The sequence below is a fragment of the Chiloscyllium plagiosum genome, chromosome 7, assembly GCF_004010195.1.
Source record: "Chiloscyllium plagiosum isolate BGI_BamShark_2017 chromosome 7, ASM401019v2, whole genome shotgun sequence".
NCBI classification, from domain to species: domain Eukaryota; kingdom Metazoa; phylum Chordata; class Chondrichthyes; order Orectolobiformes; family Hemiscylliidae; genus Chiloscyllium; species Chiloscyllium plagiosum.
In genome coordinates, this window is record NC_057716.1 from 18,453,735 (window position 1) to 18,471,257 (window position 17,523).

At 41.1% G+C, this 17,523-nt stretch overlaps 1 protein-coding gene across 2 annotated transcripts in view; it reads left to right on the forward strand.

The window, feature by feature from the left end:
* si:ch211-227n13.3 overlaps positions 1-16,340 on the forward strand; it is a 25,269-nt gene extending 8,929 nt beyond the window's left edge. The window contains exons 3-5 of one of the 2 annotated variants that reach the window (XM_043693123.1): positions 11,751-11,829; positions 14,379-14,477; positions 15,606-16,340. In XM_043693123.1, coding sequence (XP_043549058.1) covers positions 11,751-11,829; positions 14,379-14,477; positions 15,606-16,203 — 776 coding nt within the window. In that variant the 3' untranslated portion in view covers positions 16,204-16,340. The remainder of the gene's footprint in view (positions 1-11,750; positions 11,830-14,378; positions 14,478-15,605) is intronic. The other variant, XM_043693124.1, reaches the window with a different exon arrangement.
* The last annotated feature ends 1,183 nt before the right edge of the window (positions 16,341-17,523 follow it).

Here is a 17,523-nt window from a genome sequence, read left to right on the forward strand (position 1 = left end):
TAATTTCATCTTTTATAATTGATTCCAGCATCTTTCCCACCACTGAGGTCAGACTAACTGGTCTATAATTCCCTGCTTTCGCTCTCGCTCCTTTCTTAAAACGTGGGACAACATTAGCCACCCTCCAATCCGCAGGAACTGATCCTGAATCTATCGAACTCTGGAAAATAATCACCAATGCATCCACAATTTCTCGAGCCACCTCCTTCAGTACCCTGGGATGTAGACTATCAGGCCCTGGGGACTTATCAACCTTCAGACCTAACAGTCTCTCCAACACCAATTCCTGTCAAATATAAATTCCCTTCAGTTCAGGTCCTTCAGCCACTGTTACCTCAGGGAAATTGCGTGTCTTCCCCAGTGAACACAGATCTGAAGTACCAATTCAATTCCTCTGCCATTTCTTTGTTCCCCGTAATATATTCGAGGAGAAAGTGAGCACTGCAGATGCTGGAGATCAGAGCTGAAAATGTGTTGCTGGAAAAGCGCAGCAGGTCAGCAGATTCCTGAAGAAGGGCTCATGCCCGAAACATCGATTCTCTTGCTCCTTGGATGCTGCCTGACCTGCTGCGCTTTTCCAGCAACGCATTTTCAGCCCTGTAATATATTCCCCTGTTTCTGTCTTCAAGGGCCCAATTTTAGTCTTAACCATTTTTTTTGCCTGTCACATAGCTTTTACTATCCTCCTTTATATTTTTGGCCAGTTTACCTTCATACCTTTTTTTTCTCTCTGCATATTTCCTTCTTAGTAATCCTCTGTTCTTTAAAAGCTTCCCAGTCCTTCGTTTTCCCACTTATCTTGGCTATGTTATACATTTTCTCTTTTAAATTTGTTTCTTAACTTCCCTTGTCAGCCACAGCCACCCATGCCTCCTCATAGGATCTATCTTCCTTTTTTTTTGGAATGAACTGATCCTGCAACTTCTGCATTATACACAGAAATATCTGCCATTGTTCCTCCACTGTCATCCCTGCTAAGGTATTGCACCATTGAACTTTGGCCAGTTCCTCCCTCATAGCTCCATAGTTCCCTTTATTCAACAGAAATATTGTCACTTCCGATTGTACCCTCTCCCTCTCAAATTGCAGATTGGAGCTTATTGTATTATGGTCACTACTTCCCAATGGCTCCTTGACTTCGAGGTCCCTGATTAATTCTGATTCGTTGCACAATACCAGATCCAGAATTGCCTTCTCCCTGCTAGGCTCCAGCACCAGCTGTTCTAAGAATCCATCTCTGAGGCACTCCACAAAGTCTCTTTCTTGAAGTCCAATACCATCCTGATTCTCCCAGTCTACCTGCATGTTGAAATCCCCCATAACAACTGTAGTAACTTGTATCCGACATCCAGACTATTGTTTGGGGGCCTGTAGATAACTCCCAATAGGGTCTTTTTACCCTTAGAATTTCTCAGCTCTATCCACACTGACTCTACACCCCTGATTCTAGGTTCTTTCCCCACCCCTGCCAAGGACTGAATATCATCCCTTACCAACATGGCCACCCCACCCCCCTGCCTGTCAATCTGTCTTTACGATAGCACGTGTAGCCTTGAATATTCATTTCCCAGGCCCTATTCACTTTGAAGTCACGTCTGTTATCCCCACAATATCATATCATTCATTTCTTATTTATCCTTAACTTTTTTTTAACAATGGGGAGGTGGTGTTGAAGTGCTGGTGGAAGGAAGCATGTTGATTAGTTCCAATGCCGTGATCAGAATGTGAGAAAGAAAGCAATGGTCTAACTGCCAGACTGGGAGTGTTCCTTCCATTGGAGTGGGGGGAGGGGAGAGAGGACATGGTGACAGGGAATGTAACAAATAAAGCTAAAAGAAAGGGAAGGAATGGGAGTGGGTTCACCATTTGAAGGCGTTAAATTCAATATTGAAGTCCAGAAGGTTGTAAAATGCCTGGTCTGAAGATGAGGTGTTCTTCCAGTTTGCGCTGTGATTCACTGGAGCAGTGCAACATTGAAATACTCTGCTAATGTGTTGGATTTGATATCATGGCTGAATCTGTTGTCTTGGGGTAACTAATTGTGTTGTCCTTAGCGCAAGTCAAGTCATTCATGAGTTCTGGTGTCTTGTTTAGAAATGGCTGAGGTAGACATCTCATGTACTATTCCTTTTATGTTGGCTTGAACATCCATACAGTTAAAGGAGTGTCATAGAAATTATTTTGCTTTTATTGTGGTGATTTTTGAAACCAGTTGTTTTCATTGTATTCGATTTAATCGCTTTAAAATCCAACAAGAGTGTTTTAAGAATTAATAAGAGGACATTAAATTGTTTCTTACAAAAAAACAATCTCTCCCTACCCCTGGGATAACAAATAAAGATGCCTCACTATATTTAGTTTAAATCGTATACTAGAATTTTCATTATTGCTAGGTGCCTCCTGTAAATATGATTATTCTGCAGACTTGTTATTTGTTGATAGTAAATCATTCTACCACAAATCTACACTTTCAAAAATTTGAAGTTTGCTCCGAGGAAAGGAAAATTGTAGGGAATTTTTTTTGGATGCCAAGAAATCTATTTTAAAAAGTCTATGTACAAGATGTTAACATTGTATAGCATCTTCTAGGGCCCTGAACAATATGGGCTATGGTGAGACATCCTGAGAATCATGTGCGAAGTCTGGTAAGACCATTCTTGTCACCTGGAGCGACTAACTGCATTTTCCAATAAAGTGCTGTGAGAATCTCCTCTTACTGCCCAGAAGTGAGACATGTATTAAAGAGGCAGATAACAAGCAATAATCCCCATTTAACTGCACGTGTTGCCTCATTATGCAGCTTCCTACCCTGCTACTGCTATGAATAAAAATGCAAAAAATCCCTCACCTGAAAGTCAAGGCAGGTACTTAGCAACTCTCTAATTTGGGGGGGTTGTCCTGAGTCCACGGAGATGGCAGCTTTCAGTCAATGGCTCTTGATGAAATCAGCCGAGGACTGTCCATTCATAGTCCAGGGTCTTGGCTCCAATCAGTTGTTTTGCTTGGGACAGTCATGGGATTCATCTGACTACATGCCAAGTGGGTTTTGATCAGTCCTATAGGGCCATCAGAAAGCTGTATGAAGAATGTTCAGGGGTCTGGTCAGTCATTATCTAGGACTGTCTGTCAGGATTGGTCATTGGGCTAGACAGCAGTCAATCTGAGAGGTCCGTATTTCAGTGCTGGATTTAAAGAGTGGTGTGGAAAAGAGCACTCTAATGATATTGAGTGGATGCATTATGTGGGGTGAGGAATAAGAAATATAGATGGAGGCATGGATTGAAGTGGGGCTAAGGGTGGTGACAGAATAGTGGGGAAGCACATGATGAGGGGAGTGGAGTGTATTCCTGAATGAGCAGACTGGCCTATTGGAATGGGAAATGAAAAGTGATGCTATGGAAGCACTGACTATCCTGAATCTCTACCAGATGAGAACACCAGCAGGTGTTCTATGATAAATGGGATGGTGAAAGCTTAAGGTTCAATTTGTGTGACTGGTATTTTCTTGATCTCCCTGGAGCCTGAGCTAGAAATGAATGTTTGTTTGTCCAGCTGTGAATTTAAATTCGTCAGTCTGGTAATGTAGAAAGAGGGTCTCAACAGTGTGGAAGCAGGCTATTCGATGTATTGAGTCCATACCGACCCATCTGAAGAGCATCCAACTCTGACCCACCCCATCCCTGTAACCCCACATTTCCTATGGCTAATCCACCTAGCCTGCATATCCCCTAAGACACTAGACAACGGAGCATAGTCAATCCATCTAACTTGCACACCTGGGAGGAAACCACAGCACCCGAAGGAAAGCTGCACCGATACTGGGGAATGGGCAAATTCAACACAGTTGCCGAGAGTGGAATCTAACCCAGATCCCTGGCACTGAGGCAGCAGTGCTAACCACTGTACTACCATGCTGCCCATTGTGATCACATATGGGAAACTAAGGGAAATGCTGCACAACTGTGATTGTGACTACATTCCCCCCCATTGATAGTAGTTGAGACATTTATCCTGTTCTTGTTTTGAGCAATAATTCATTTGATTCATTTTATGTATTGTTATCATATAACTGGACCTGATCCGGTGTACCCTAGGACTCTGTGGGAAGCTAGAGAAGTAATTGCTGGGCCTCTTGAGATATTTATATCATTGATAGTCACAGGTGAGGTGCCAGAAGACTGGAGGTTGGCTAAGAAAGGTGGTAAGCACGAGACAGGGAACTATCGACAAGTGAGCCTGATGTCAGTGGTGAGCAAGTTGGTGGAGGGAATCCTGAGGGACAGGATGTACATGTATTTGGAAAGACAAGGACTGATTAGGGGTAGTCAATGTGGTTTTATACATGGGAAATCATGTCTTTCAAACTTGATTGAGTTTTTTGAGGAAGTAACAAAAAGGACTGAGGGCAGAGCTGTAGATGTGATCTATATGGACTTCAGTAAGGCATTTGACACGGTTCCCCATGGGAGACTGACTAGCAAGGTTAGATCTCATGGAATACAGGGAGAACTAGCCATTTGGATACAGAACTAGCTCCAAGGTAGAAGACCGGGTGATGGTGGAGGGTTGTTTTTCAGACTGGAGGCCTGTGACCAGTGGAGTGCCTCAAGGATTGTTGCTGCGTCCACTACGTTTTGTTATTTACATAAATGATTTGGATGTGAGCAAGAGGTACAGTTAGTAAGTTTGTAGATGACACCAAAATTGGAGGTGTAGTGGACAGTGAAGAGGGTTACCTCGGATTACAAAAGGATCTTGATCAGATGGGCCAATGGGCTGAGAAGTGGCAGATGGAGTTTAATTCGGATAAATGCGAGGTGCTGCATTTTGGGAAAGCAAATCTTAGCAGGACTTATACACTTAATGGTAAGGTCCTAGGGAGTGTTGCTGAACAAAGACCTTGGAGTGCAGGTTCAAAGCTCCTTGAAAGTGGAGTTGTAGGTAGATAGGATAGTGAAGGCGTTTGGTCTGCTTTCCTTTATTGGTCAGAGTATTGAGTACAGGAGTTGGGAGGTCATGTTGCGGCTGTACAGGACATTGGTTAGGCCACTGTTGGAATATTGTGTGCAATTCTGGTCTCCATTTTTATCGGAAAGATGTTGTGAAACTTGAAAGGGTTCAGAAAAGATTTACAAGGATGTTGCCAGGGTTGGAGGATTTGAGCTGTAGGGTGGGGCTGTTTTCCCTGGACCGTCGGAGGCTGAGGGATGATCTTATCGAGGTTTACAAAATTTATGAAGGGCATGGATAGGGTAAATAGGCAAAGTCTTTTCCCTGGTGTCGGGGGGGTCCAGAACTAGAGGGCATACGTTTAGGGTAAGAGGGGAAAGATGTAAAAGAGACTGAAGGGGCAATGTTTTCACGCAGAGTGGCAAGTGTATGGAATGAGCTGCCAGAGGATGTGGTGGAGGCTGGTACAATTGCAACATTTAAAAGGCATTTGGATGGGTATATGAATAGGAAGGGTTTGGAGGGATATGGGCCGGGCGCTGGCAGGTGGGACTAGATTGGGTTGGGATATCTGGTCAGGATGGACTGGTTTGACTGAAGGGTCTGTTTCCATGCTGTACATCTCTGACTCTATAACTGGGATTAAGTGATACTCTTGAAGGGTATAAGGGGAGTCGGGTATTCTTAACCAGGAAATCGGAAGGACAAAAAGGGGATGAGTGAGAGCCTTGGCAGAGAAAGTTGGGGATAATCCAGACAAATTCTACAAGTACATTTAAGATCAAAACAGCAACTAAGAAAAGAATAGGCCTCTTTAAAAGATAAGTGAGGTGGTCTGTGTGGAACCACAGATAATGGAAGAGATACAGTACTCAGTAGTTAGCACTGTTGTCTCACCACCAGGTCCCAGGTTTGATTCTAGCCTCTGGTGACTGTGTGTGGAGCTTGCACATTCTCACTGTCTGCGTGGGTTTCCTCTGGGTGCTCCACGTTCCTCCCACAGTCCAAAGATGTGCAGGTCAGGTGAATTGGCCATACTAAATTGCCCATAGTGTTGGGTGGCATTAGTCAGAGGGAAATGGGGTCTGGGTGAGTTACTCCTTCAAAGGTTCATGTAGACTGGTTGAGCCAAAGGACCTGGTTCCACACTGTCGGGCATCTAATCATACTAATGAATATGTTGTCTTTATTTACCTTTGGATAAAGACATGGAGGCTTAGGGAATTCTGAAATAAATATTTGTCTTGAAAACAGTCCACGTTACAGAAGAGGAGATACTGGAGGTCCTAGAAAACAAAAGCAGACAAATCTCTAGGACCTGATCAGGTGCATTGCAGGATATTGTAGGAGCCAAGGAAAATATTGTGGGGCCCGCAGCAGAGATTTGTATCATCTACAACCATGGGTAAGGTGCCACAGGGCTTGGAGGGTGGCTAATGTTATGCCTTTATTTTAAAAGCTGGAAGGAAAGACTGGAAACTAACATCAGTGGGGAAGTTGTTGGAGGGGGTTCTGAGAGAGGACTTGCATGCATTTGGAGAAGCAAGGACTGCTTCGGGTTAGTAAGCATAACTTTGTGTGACAAATGTCTCAAACATGATTTGAGTTTTGAGGATTTAACCAAAAAGATTGAGGGCAGAGCAGTAGTCAATGTCTATGTGGATTTTAGCAAAGCCTTTGAGAAAGTTCCACATGATAAACTGGTTAGTAGAGTTAGATCACGTGGGATTCAGGGAGAGATTGCCAGTTGGATACAAAATGAGCTTTATGGTTGGAAACAGGGTGGTGGTGGAGGAAGATTGCTTTTCAGACTGGGGTTCTGTAACCAGTGGTGCTCTGCAGGGATAATGCTGGGTCTACTGTTCATCATGCATAAATTATTTGGATGAAAATTTTGGAAGCATGGTTAAGTTTGCAAATAAAAATTTGATATAGTTGACAGTGAAGAAGGTTCACTCTGATCTTGATCAGAGTGGCTCAGTGGTACAACACTGCCTCAGTGCCAAGGACCCAGGTTTGATTCTAGCTGTGGAGTTTGCATGTTCTCCCTGTACATGCATGGGTTTACTCCAAGTGTTCTGGATTCCTCCCACCGAGGATGTGCAGGTTAGGTGGATTGACAATACTGATTGTCCATAATGTTTAGGGATGTGTAGGCTAGGTGGGTTAGCCATGGCAAGTGTGTTATGGCGATTGGGGTCAGGGTGGGATGCAATTTAGAGGGTCGGTACAGACTCTCTGGGCCAAATGGACTACTTCCTCATTGGAGTTCATGATTCTAATTGGCAGATGGAGTTTCCTTTGGATAAAAGCTAGGTGTTGTATTTTGATAACATGAACAAGGGCAGGACCGATACAGTTAATGATATGGCCTCTGGATGGGGAGTGTTGTTGCACAGAGACCTAGAGGTTTAGGTACATATTTCTTTTGGAAGTTGCGTTCAAGGTAGATAGGCTGGTAAAGGTGGTGTTTGGTATGCTTTCCATCATTGCTCAGACCTTTTGAGTGTAGTTGGAATGTCTTGAGGTTGTACAGGTCGAACTATGTGGGAAGCTAAGGAAGTGATTGCTGGGCCTCTTGCTGAGATATTTCTATCATCGATAGTCACAGGTGAGGTGTTGGAAGACTGGAAGTTGGTTAACATGATGCCATTATTTAAGAAAGGAGGTAAGGACAAGCCAGGGAACTATATACCAGTGAGCCTGATGTCAGTGGTGGGCAAGTTGTTGGAGGAAATCTGAAGGGACAAATTTACATGTATTTGGGATAGTCAACATGGCGGTGTGTGGGAAATCATGTCTCTCAAACTTGATTTGAGTTTTTTGAAGTAACAAAAAGGATTGAGGGTGCAGTGATAGACGTGATCTATAAGGACTTCAGTAAGACGTTTGACAAAGTTCCCCATGGGAGACTGGTTAGCAAGGTTAGATCTGAGGGAATACAGGGAGAACTAGCCATTTGGATACAGAACTGGCTCAAAGGTAGAAGGCAAAGGATGATGGTGGTGGAGGAGGGTTGTTTTTCAGACTGTAGGCCTGTGACTAGTGGAGTAACACACAAGGATTGGTGCTGTGTCCACTACTTTGTCACTTATATAAATGATTTGGATGTCAGCCTAAGACGTACAGTTAGTAAATTGGCAGATGACACCAAAATTGGAGGTGTAGTGAACAGCAAAGAAGGATACCTCAGATTGCAACAGGATCTTGATCAGATGGGCCAATAGGCTGAGGAGTGGCAGATGGAGCTTTAGATAAAGCGAGGTGCTGCATTTTGGGAAAGCAAATCTTAGCAGAGCTTATACGCTTAATGGTAAGGTCCTGGTCGTGTTGCTGAACAAAGAGACCTTGTAGTGCAGGTTCATAGCTCCTTGAAAGTAGATTCGCAGGTAGATAGGATAGTGAAGAAGGCGTTTGGTATGCTCTCCTTTATTGGTCAGAGTATTGAGTACAGGAGTTGGGAGGTCATGTTGCAGCTGTACAGGACATTGGTTAGGCCACTGTTGGAATATTGCGTGCAGTTCTGGTCTCCTGTCGGAAGGATGTTGTGAAATTTGAAAGGGTTCAGAAAAGATTTAAAAGGATGTCGCCTGGGTTGGAGGATTTGAGCTATATGGAGAGGCTGGGGCTGTTTTCCCTGGAGCGTCAGAGGCCGACAGGTGCCCTTTTATAGAGGTTTATAAAATCATGACAGGCACGGATAGGGTAAATAGGCAAAGTCTTTTCCCTGGGGTGGGGGGGGTTTCCCTGGGGTGGGGGGGGAAGAGGAGTCGTCCAGAACTAGAGGGTATAGGTTTAAGGAGAGGGGGGAAAGATACCTTTTCACGCAGAGTGTGGTACATGTATGGCATAAGCTGCTAGAGGAAGTGATGGAGGCTAAAACAATTGTAACATTTTAAAAGGCATCTGGATGGGTATATGAATAGGAAGTGTTTGGAGGGATATGGGCCGGGTGCTAGCAGGTAGGACTAGATTGGGATGGGATATCTGGTCAGCATGGACAAGTTGGATCGAAGGGTCCATTTCCATGCTGACTTCCAACAGATAGTCAACCAAGTAATAGATCATCTAAATTGTAGGGTAGGGTAGTCCGTGATTCCTATATTCTAATGTTGGCTTAATGCACAACACTGGTTAATTGAAGTGCAACTGGACTCATTAACTTTGCTTGCACTCCATGATGCTATGATGTAGAGGAGCTGGTGTTGGAATGGGGTGGACAAAGTTTAAAAATCACACTGCCAGGTTATAGTCCAACAGGTTTAATTTGAAGTGCTTGCTTTCTTCTTTCTGCTCCTTCATCAGGTGCTCATGGAGTTTCGGATAATTCAACACAATTAATAGCAAAAGATTAGTGTCATGCAACTGAAATGATGTATTGAACAAACCTAGATTGTTGCGATACAAGTCCAAGGTCCCAGTTGAGGCCATTCTCATGGGTATCGAACTTGGCTATCAGCCTCTGCTTGATCACTTTGCATTGTTGCCCCTCCCAAAGTCTGCTTTGGAGTATGGTCACCTGAAGATCAGAGGCTGAATGTCCCTCAACTGGGAGGGAACACCTTGTCTGGTCATCGATGAGGATGAGCACGTCTCAAAAGTCCTTACCTATGCCTTCACTTCTTGCCTTTAAACTACCGCCAAACTTTAAACAGACTATTGGTCACAGCAAACTGCCCAACCTTCATGGCAACATTGTCCACAACTGTACAATCCTGACATGGCAATCACTGCACGATGTCATGTTGAGACAGATACCACCATTAATGTGTGGGAGACCACCTACAGGTATTCATGTGATTCGGCAAGTGTCGTCTATCTCGTGCTACAGACTAGGATGCCCTGACAATGGTACATTGGTGAGACCAAGCTGACGCCATGACAATAGATGAATGGACACTGCACAACAATCAACAGACAGGGGTGTTCCCTCGGTTGGAAATACTTCAGCGGTCAGGGAGATTTGGCCTTAAATCTTCGGATGACCATCCTCCATGTTTGACTTTGAGAAAGGTAACAATGCAAAAGTGGCTGAGCAGAGGCTGATAGCCAAGTTCAGTACCTGTGAGGATGGCTCTAACTGGGACCTTGGGTTCATGTTACACTACAGGTGACCCCACTACACTATACAGAGGAACCTCTGTTATCCAAATGAGATGGGTGGGCACTATTTCATTTGGATAATCAATTTTATTGGGTTAGTCCAATATTTTTTAAAGACTTTTTTTTTCCTCTGGAGCTTGGAGTTTAAGTGCGCTCCCCATTCGAGGGTGGCTGCTGCAGCGAGCAAGACCCCCCCCCAACAAATCCCTGTCTCTCGCCATCCAACACCCTCTCTGCCCTCCAACGCCACCCCCTCCCTGGGGCAGCCAGATTGGACACAAACATCAAGACTGCTGCTGCAGCTACCTTTTGTGGGTTAAGTCTCCAAATTGTACACAAACCCCCACAACTTTTTGCTGCAACTTTGACAGGTTCCATGTTTGCCCTGTACAGAACAATGTTGGAGAGATTATCTGGGGAAGGGGGGTGGGTGTAGGGTACATCTAGGGGAACTGTGGGGAGAGAGAGGGCAGGTGGTCAGTCATTTGGAGACTGTCTGTCTGTTTAATCACTGTAAACAAAAGACGCGATGACTGGAAACCCGTCTTTGATATAATGTTTCTATCGGGACCTTTATCTCCTTTGGATAATCCGATTTTCGGATAACTGGTATTTGGATAATCAATATTCCTCTGTACATTCACTTACACTCTCATGCATTCCTCCCAAACTCCACCCCTATCCAGAGGCTTCTAATCCATCACAATTGAATTTTACCAAGCTTGCATACGTGCAAGCACTTGCTCATGTGTGCGCATACGCATGCTTGTGCACAAGTCTATGGGGTAAATTTGTACTTGCAGAATGTATCTGCAAATATAATTCTATTTTATGGATTTTTTTTTTTGAGCAATCAATCCATGGAATATTTTGTCAATTCCACTTTGGAAATAGAAGCAGTCTGACTCAAGATTGGTATACAGCCAGACTCTGTCCTTACACCTTTAAATGCATTGTTTGAGCTGCGATGTCACCTTTGTTATAAAACCTTAAGTTATCTCGAGAGGGTGACCTAAAGTTCTGGGATTTACATGTTAATGTACTGAAACCTGCAACCCATTCTAAAAGATGAAAAAGTTAACCAATCTAGGTTTGGTCAATACAGGGGCTATCATTGTATGATGCTAATCTTTTGCTATAAATTGTCTTATGATCTTTTACTCCACAATCGCCTGATGAAGGAGCAGTGCTCCAAAAGCTAGTGCTTCCAACTAAACCCATTGGACAATAACCTAGTATTGATTTTAACTTTATCCACAGATGTTGTCATACTGCTGTTTTTATTACTGATTTTTAGTCATTGGTCATGCCTTCGTCTGCGTGGGTCCTAAGTTTGGAATTCCTTCCATGTACCCCTCTGTCCATCTATTTTGAGTGGTCTCTCACCTGTCTTAATCTCGTCAAGTGGATTAGGAATTTTATACTATATAGAAGGTTCTGTATTTATGCAAGTTGCTGTTCATAATGGGCTTGAGATCCGAATAGTAAGATTAAAATACAACATTTTAACATGGTCAGAAATGGTTCTCCAGTATGTTGACGGTAGTCTATTAATTAGTTGCTGTTTTAACATGTCGGTTTCCTCTACATTTATGCAAAAATTTGTTTTCAAACAAATACACCAAGCAATACTGGGTAGTAAGTATATTTAAATCATGTAAGGTTGATTTAACTGCTATAAATGTGACATTTTTCAGATCCCACTTCTTTATCATGTGACCAATGGATTTTGAAAAAGCCTTTGCTGCCTAGAAGTCCTGTACAGAGAAGTAAAAGGTAAGTAGTTCAGAGCATAATCACTTTTCAATGTACTTGACCACAAGTTAATGTTTCAGCCACAAAAGACATGTGTTCACAGTTGCAAATTTTCACTTCCAAAATGCATGTTTTACTTTGATCTCTTCTGCCTAGTACCAGACTAAACACATAGGGTATTTTACAAAGTTTTAGGCATCTCTAATCTTTGGATGCTGCTATGTGACCACGCATGCTGGTTGTTCACCTTTTATACTTTGCACATAAGGTGACTCCCATTTTTTTGGAAAGTTGTTTTGAGATTTTAGAGGTGAATGGTAAGTAATCTTCAAAGTGGTTCTGAATTATTGAAAGTGTTTGGCTTTGCTTCTAAATTTTTTTACAATTAAATGCACAGTAAGTTCCCATTTTAGAGGTGACTCGGTTAATGTTTTTCCGGTTTCTCTATGATAAACTGTGTCACTGTTTTATTAATATCTGCTATATCCTGGGCTCCCTAGTAGAGACCTTTCCCTGTGCTTCCACTCCTGTAACACCATTCCTGCTAGCCTTCACCCAGTTTCTGTCCTCCCTCTTAGCCTCCCTACTTCCACTGACCCATCCCCAGCTTTTTTTGTTCTTTCAAGAGTCTCGTGTTCATTTCTGCTCTGGCTTCTAAATTTGTACTGAAGTTCTGGGCATCACCTGGTGGTGGAAGTTGAATAGTGCAGATAGTTCTGCCAGTTTTTCTTTTAGCAGGACTCAGACCAATTAAAACAGGTGCGTTTAGCTGCCAACTTAGTCGAAGGACACTTTTATGTAGTATTTGGTTTTTAAAACTAGTGTATACAAGTGGAGGTGTTTTGAATAATATAAGTTTCTATGTTTAAGTTTTGCATTGAGAAGTCCTGAAATGCTGACTGTACAGTGCTTTTGTGTTTTGATTTATTTTCCAAGTATTTCAGCAAGCAATACACAAAATACTCAACTGTACGAAGTAAGGTTGTACACTTTTTTCTTTAAGTCCACAGGAAGCCAAGTCTGGCTTTAACATTCATTCCTATGGGAAAGAGAGAATCACTTAAGTTGCAGCTGCACTCTTGAGAATCATTAGTTAAGTGAGAATTTGCTGTATGTTGCATCATAATCACCAGGCTGCTTAGACAAAAGTCTGTTTATATCAAATTTTTACAAAATAAACATCTTCCTGTTCTTAAATTTCATTTCACCTGTTTGGTTTTGTGACTGGGTTTCCATTCTAAATTTCTTTCAAAAAATAGAAAGCCAAACTAAAGATATAGAAGAAATAACCAGAAGTGCACCTGATAACATTTTTAATTGACCTGGTTCCTGTTAATGAAAGTAGTTGAACATTTACTCACTTGGAAGCAGGAATTTGGATGTTTAAAAAGCTGAAATTAAAAACCCATTCCAAGAAAAGCTGAACTTGTTTTGTGCTTATATGCTATTAAATTTCTAGAATATTACTGTAGAAGGAGATTCTTATCTTACGCATGCTGAATTTTTTGGTAGGGCTAACTTAGTCCCAAAACCCTGCAAGTCTTTTGACTGATTCTAATGAATCAGTGTCCAGCTCTTTAGGCTGTAACTTCCATTTCAAAGCACAGTATTAAAATGTTGCTTGGTTTTTTTTGGCCAATGACCTTAACTTTGTCTTCTGGTTGCTGAATCTTCTGTTGCTGGGACAGTTTTTTCAAAATTTATTCTGCTTTTCTTTAGCAGTTTGAATGCAAGGAAACTGTTGCTGCACTACTATATCTATCCCAAAGTGAAATAGATTAGAACATTGCACTGTTGTCCCATGTTGCCAGCATCTAGTAACTTGTGTAAACACGTGATTTTGCATCCTTCCAGTGATGATCACAAAACACTTTTTTTTTTATTTTGCAGCTCTCCGCCTCCACTGCAGAGAGATTTCTACTTCCTGGCATTGCTGTTTAATATAAAATCAAGTTTAAAAAAAATTTAGACATTTTAAAATGAGAGAACTTTAGATAGCAATTATTCTCCCTTTGAATTCGGCACCAGGAGAAACTAATCTAATTATGCTTGGATCCTTCTGTACATCTCTTGAATTAATTTCTATAAAGAAATATTTTGGCTGTTACTAAAATGTCTGGTTCCTCCTTGCATTTTGGTAAATAACTTTCTAAAATAGTTCTAATGATTTAAACTATTGAAGGGAGCATGTTACTACTTAGTCTGTTAAATTTCATCTAGTTGTGGCCTTGTCTAAAAATCTTCATTTATGCACCTGAGTGCTACATATACTGTGTAAACTTGAAAACTAAGCATATTTAATAATACTGTCAGTTGGATAGAAATGTTTATGTAATTGGAAACAATGTTGCAAAATAGTTCTTGTAGTTAACTTTTTTCATGGCACTTAACTAGCTGTAATGTTCTTTCTACTTTCTATAACACCATGAGACACCTACATAAAGTGCTATTCCGTAACATAATACAATGCAGATAAATAGTTCAGCTTCAAAACCAAAATTCCTACATGAGAAATTGTTTTCTCTTTATTCAAATGGAGTTTGATCACCTCAACTTATGACTAATTGCAGAGAAAGCTGGTATTTGAAATCTATTGGCACATCTGCTCAGAGTGAAGTTACAGGAAAATGGATTCCACAGTGTTCTCGACCTCATGTGTTTCTGCAGAGGTAAAAAAGTTTGTTTCTTGTAAGATGAGTTATTAGCAAACTTGGTCAGTCTTTCTCCTATCAGATTAAAGTCTCTCGTTCAATTAATCCACAACTTGTCATATTTTAATATAACCAGTAAGGTGCTTAAAAGGGTGTGATAATTGTGTAGTCAGCATGGATTTAAAATTTACTTTTGCAATTGAAATAGTCTTAGTTCATTTGTCATTCTATAAAATTGACATGCAATAAATAAAGACTAAAATAGCAACAGTAGTAGGCCAGTCAGCAGCAGCACCCGTGAAGTTTCACATCCACTTTTAAGCCATTTCCCATAACCCTCCATTCCTTTTCTGATAAAGGATCTCTCTTTCAGCCTTAAATATACAGAAGATCTGACCCCACAGCTCTGACAAGCTGCCCCTCAAGTTGTGACCCTTCCTTAAAAGTTAATTGCCTGCTGAGCTTTTCCAGTAATTTTTAATTTACAGTATCTGCAGTTGTTTTTTTATGGACTTTACCTTTACCACTTGAAAGAGATTGAGAAAGCAGACTCTCCTGCTGTGGATCTCCTTACCCATCTCACTCAGTCACACCCTCCTGTTCCTGACTGAATCAAAAGACCATATCTTAAGTGGCGTGACTACCTCCTACTAAAGATCCATGTAACTTCCCCTCCCTGATGCTTAGTGGTTGCAGTTGAGCTACCAGCTCAAACTTATTGTAAATATGTTCATATCTGATCAAAATTGTTAACAAGCACCACATGCTGTACATTAAGCCAGCATGGCAGTGTGTTAATCAATCACCATTTCTAATTGATTCCAATGCGTCTAGCTGTTTTTGACTTTTCACTGGTGCCTTCACCTACAACTATGATGCTGACTACATGTCTTGGTTTGCACACTCACTAATTCCTCTTCTTACATGATTAGCTCTTATTGAAGAAGTGTTTTGCTGTGTTATAATTTAATTGTTTACTAGTATACTAAATCTAGAGCTGCAAGTCAAATGAGCAATGCTGTAAATGTTGCAGTTTGGTAAGTTAGTCAAATATCTGCCTATCAATTGGATAACCTTTTTTCTCAGTCATGGCTTGGTATTGCAGAGAGCTTTGTTTAATATGTAAACAATTATTTTTAACTGTAGGAATCTACGATCTTGTAAAAGAAAAGTAGATGAGTTTCTGGCTATGCATAGCAAAAGGCAGCCTCAAAAAAAGACAAAGAAAAGATCAAAGAAGAAACAGCTCTTCATTTTCAAGCTTCCTGAATCTCCACTGTCTTCTACAGTAATCTCAGATAATGAAATTTCTGAAATAGAGATTAGTACTGTTAAAAGGAAACTTACCTCAGCTGTCCTGACCAGAGATGACAGGACTAAAAGAGGCAGCTGTGATTTTTCTGACAATACACAAAGTGACACTCTCAGTTCTGACTACAAATCAGTGCAGTTGGAGAACAGCACCTGTGCAAATGTAGATATGTTTACATTTGATTTCAGGCCATTGAATTTTGTACCAGAAAGAATACCTGCATTTTCAACTACTTCTTCACTGTGTTCTGAAACTCCATTGCATCCTCTAAATGAAAAAGGGAGAAAGTGGGTAGAAGTACAAAGCAAATCAAATTCTAGGGCTTCTCCCTGTTCTTTTGGCTGGTTAAAACCAAGTGGTTTTACTTCTATGGTTGCAAAACTGAAGGCTAGACCTTTGACCTCATCAGGTAGTGTCATTAAAGAGAAATGACTTATTTGATCCTTCAATTCATAACAAGGTTCTTCTCTCAAACCTGGATATGCTCCTAATGTATAAAAATGTGTTTCTGTTGTACTTTGCTAAATTACTATTTTAAGTTTGCTGGTTTAATAAATATTTAAACTGTATATTGTTACTGACAGCTATTTTAATTCAAGTGACTATTACACCCACAAGGACAATACTGGTACAGCATAAAACAGAATTATGTGTCTCAACCCCTAGGTCTCTGATCTAGCTATTGCTATCAAGCCCTGCCTTTGTTTATTTTACAAAAATGCAATACTTTGCATTTATCCAAATTCAACTCTCTGCCACTTCAGTCTACTGATCTTTAATCTCAACCAATTTTGGTGGCACCAGTAAACTGAACAACTCTGCCTTCTATATTTAAATCACATGTCATTTACGTAAGAAATGGACCCAGCACTGATCCCTGTGGAACACTGGTAATAAGCTTCTGCCACTAAACCAATTTTGTATCCAGTTGGCAAGCTCAGCCTGCATCACTTGTGATCTAACTTTACTACTTAGTCTACCATAGAGAACCTTGTCAAATGTTTTACTAAAGTACAAGTAAACAAAGTCTACTGCTCTGCACTTTTATCTCCTTGGTTAGAGGAACCTTGATTTATCCAAACAACTTGAGCTATCAAGCTTCTGTACTTAGCAATAATTTTGTTCAAGGGATATCAGGTCTCAAATTTACTAACTATCCCTGATCATTCCTAGTCTCCAAATGCATATAAATCTTTAATGGGAGATTGGGCAAAAAAAAAGCAGGTGGTCAGTAAAGGAGGGAGATGGGTGGTGTGAAGGGTAGTTAGTGACTTGGGCATAGGGTCTATTGAACAAATCAGTTGGACTATGTATTTAATAGGTTTAATGTTTCATGAAATATTCTTGATTTCAAGAGATCACTATCTAAAATGTAGACTATTCCAGACAAAAGAATTCCCCTAATTTGGGGATTCTTGTGTGTAATCCCCATCTGCACTGGAATGACCAATGTTTTGGACAGCATAAAATCTCAATGTATCTATAAATCTCAGCTATTTAAATCACAAGCAATCATCTTTCTATGCTGGTGTGGCCAGCTGAAGCTCTTATGCTGCTAATAGTTGCAAAATAAGTCCAAGCATTAAGTCAACCTAACTTTGCTACTGGTTTGTAGGCTGTTCTTTGCATTCTCTTAACTCCATCCACAATTAATCCCTTACCCCTCCCCAGAGCTTGTCCAGAAAAAATAAAATAAATTTCTCTAATGAGTCAAATACAAAATAATAAATCCTGATTGGAAGATTCTGCACG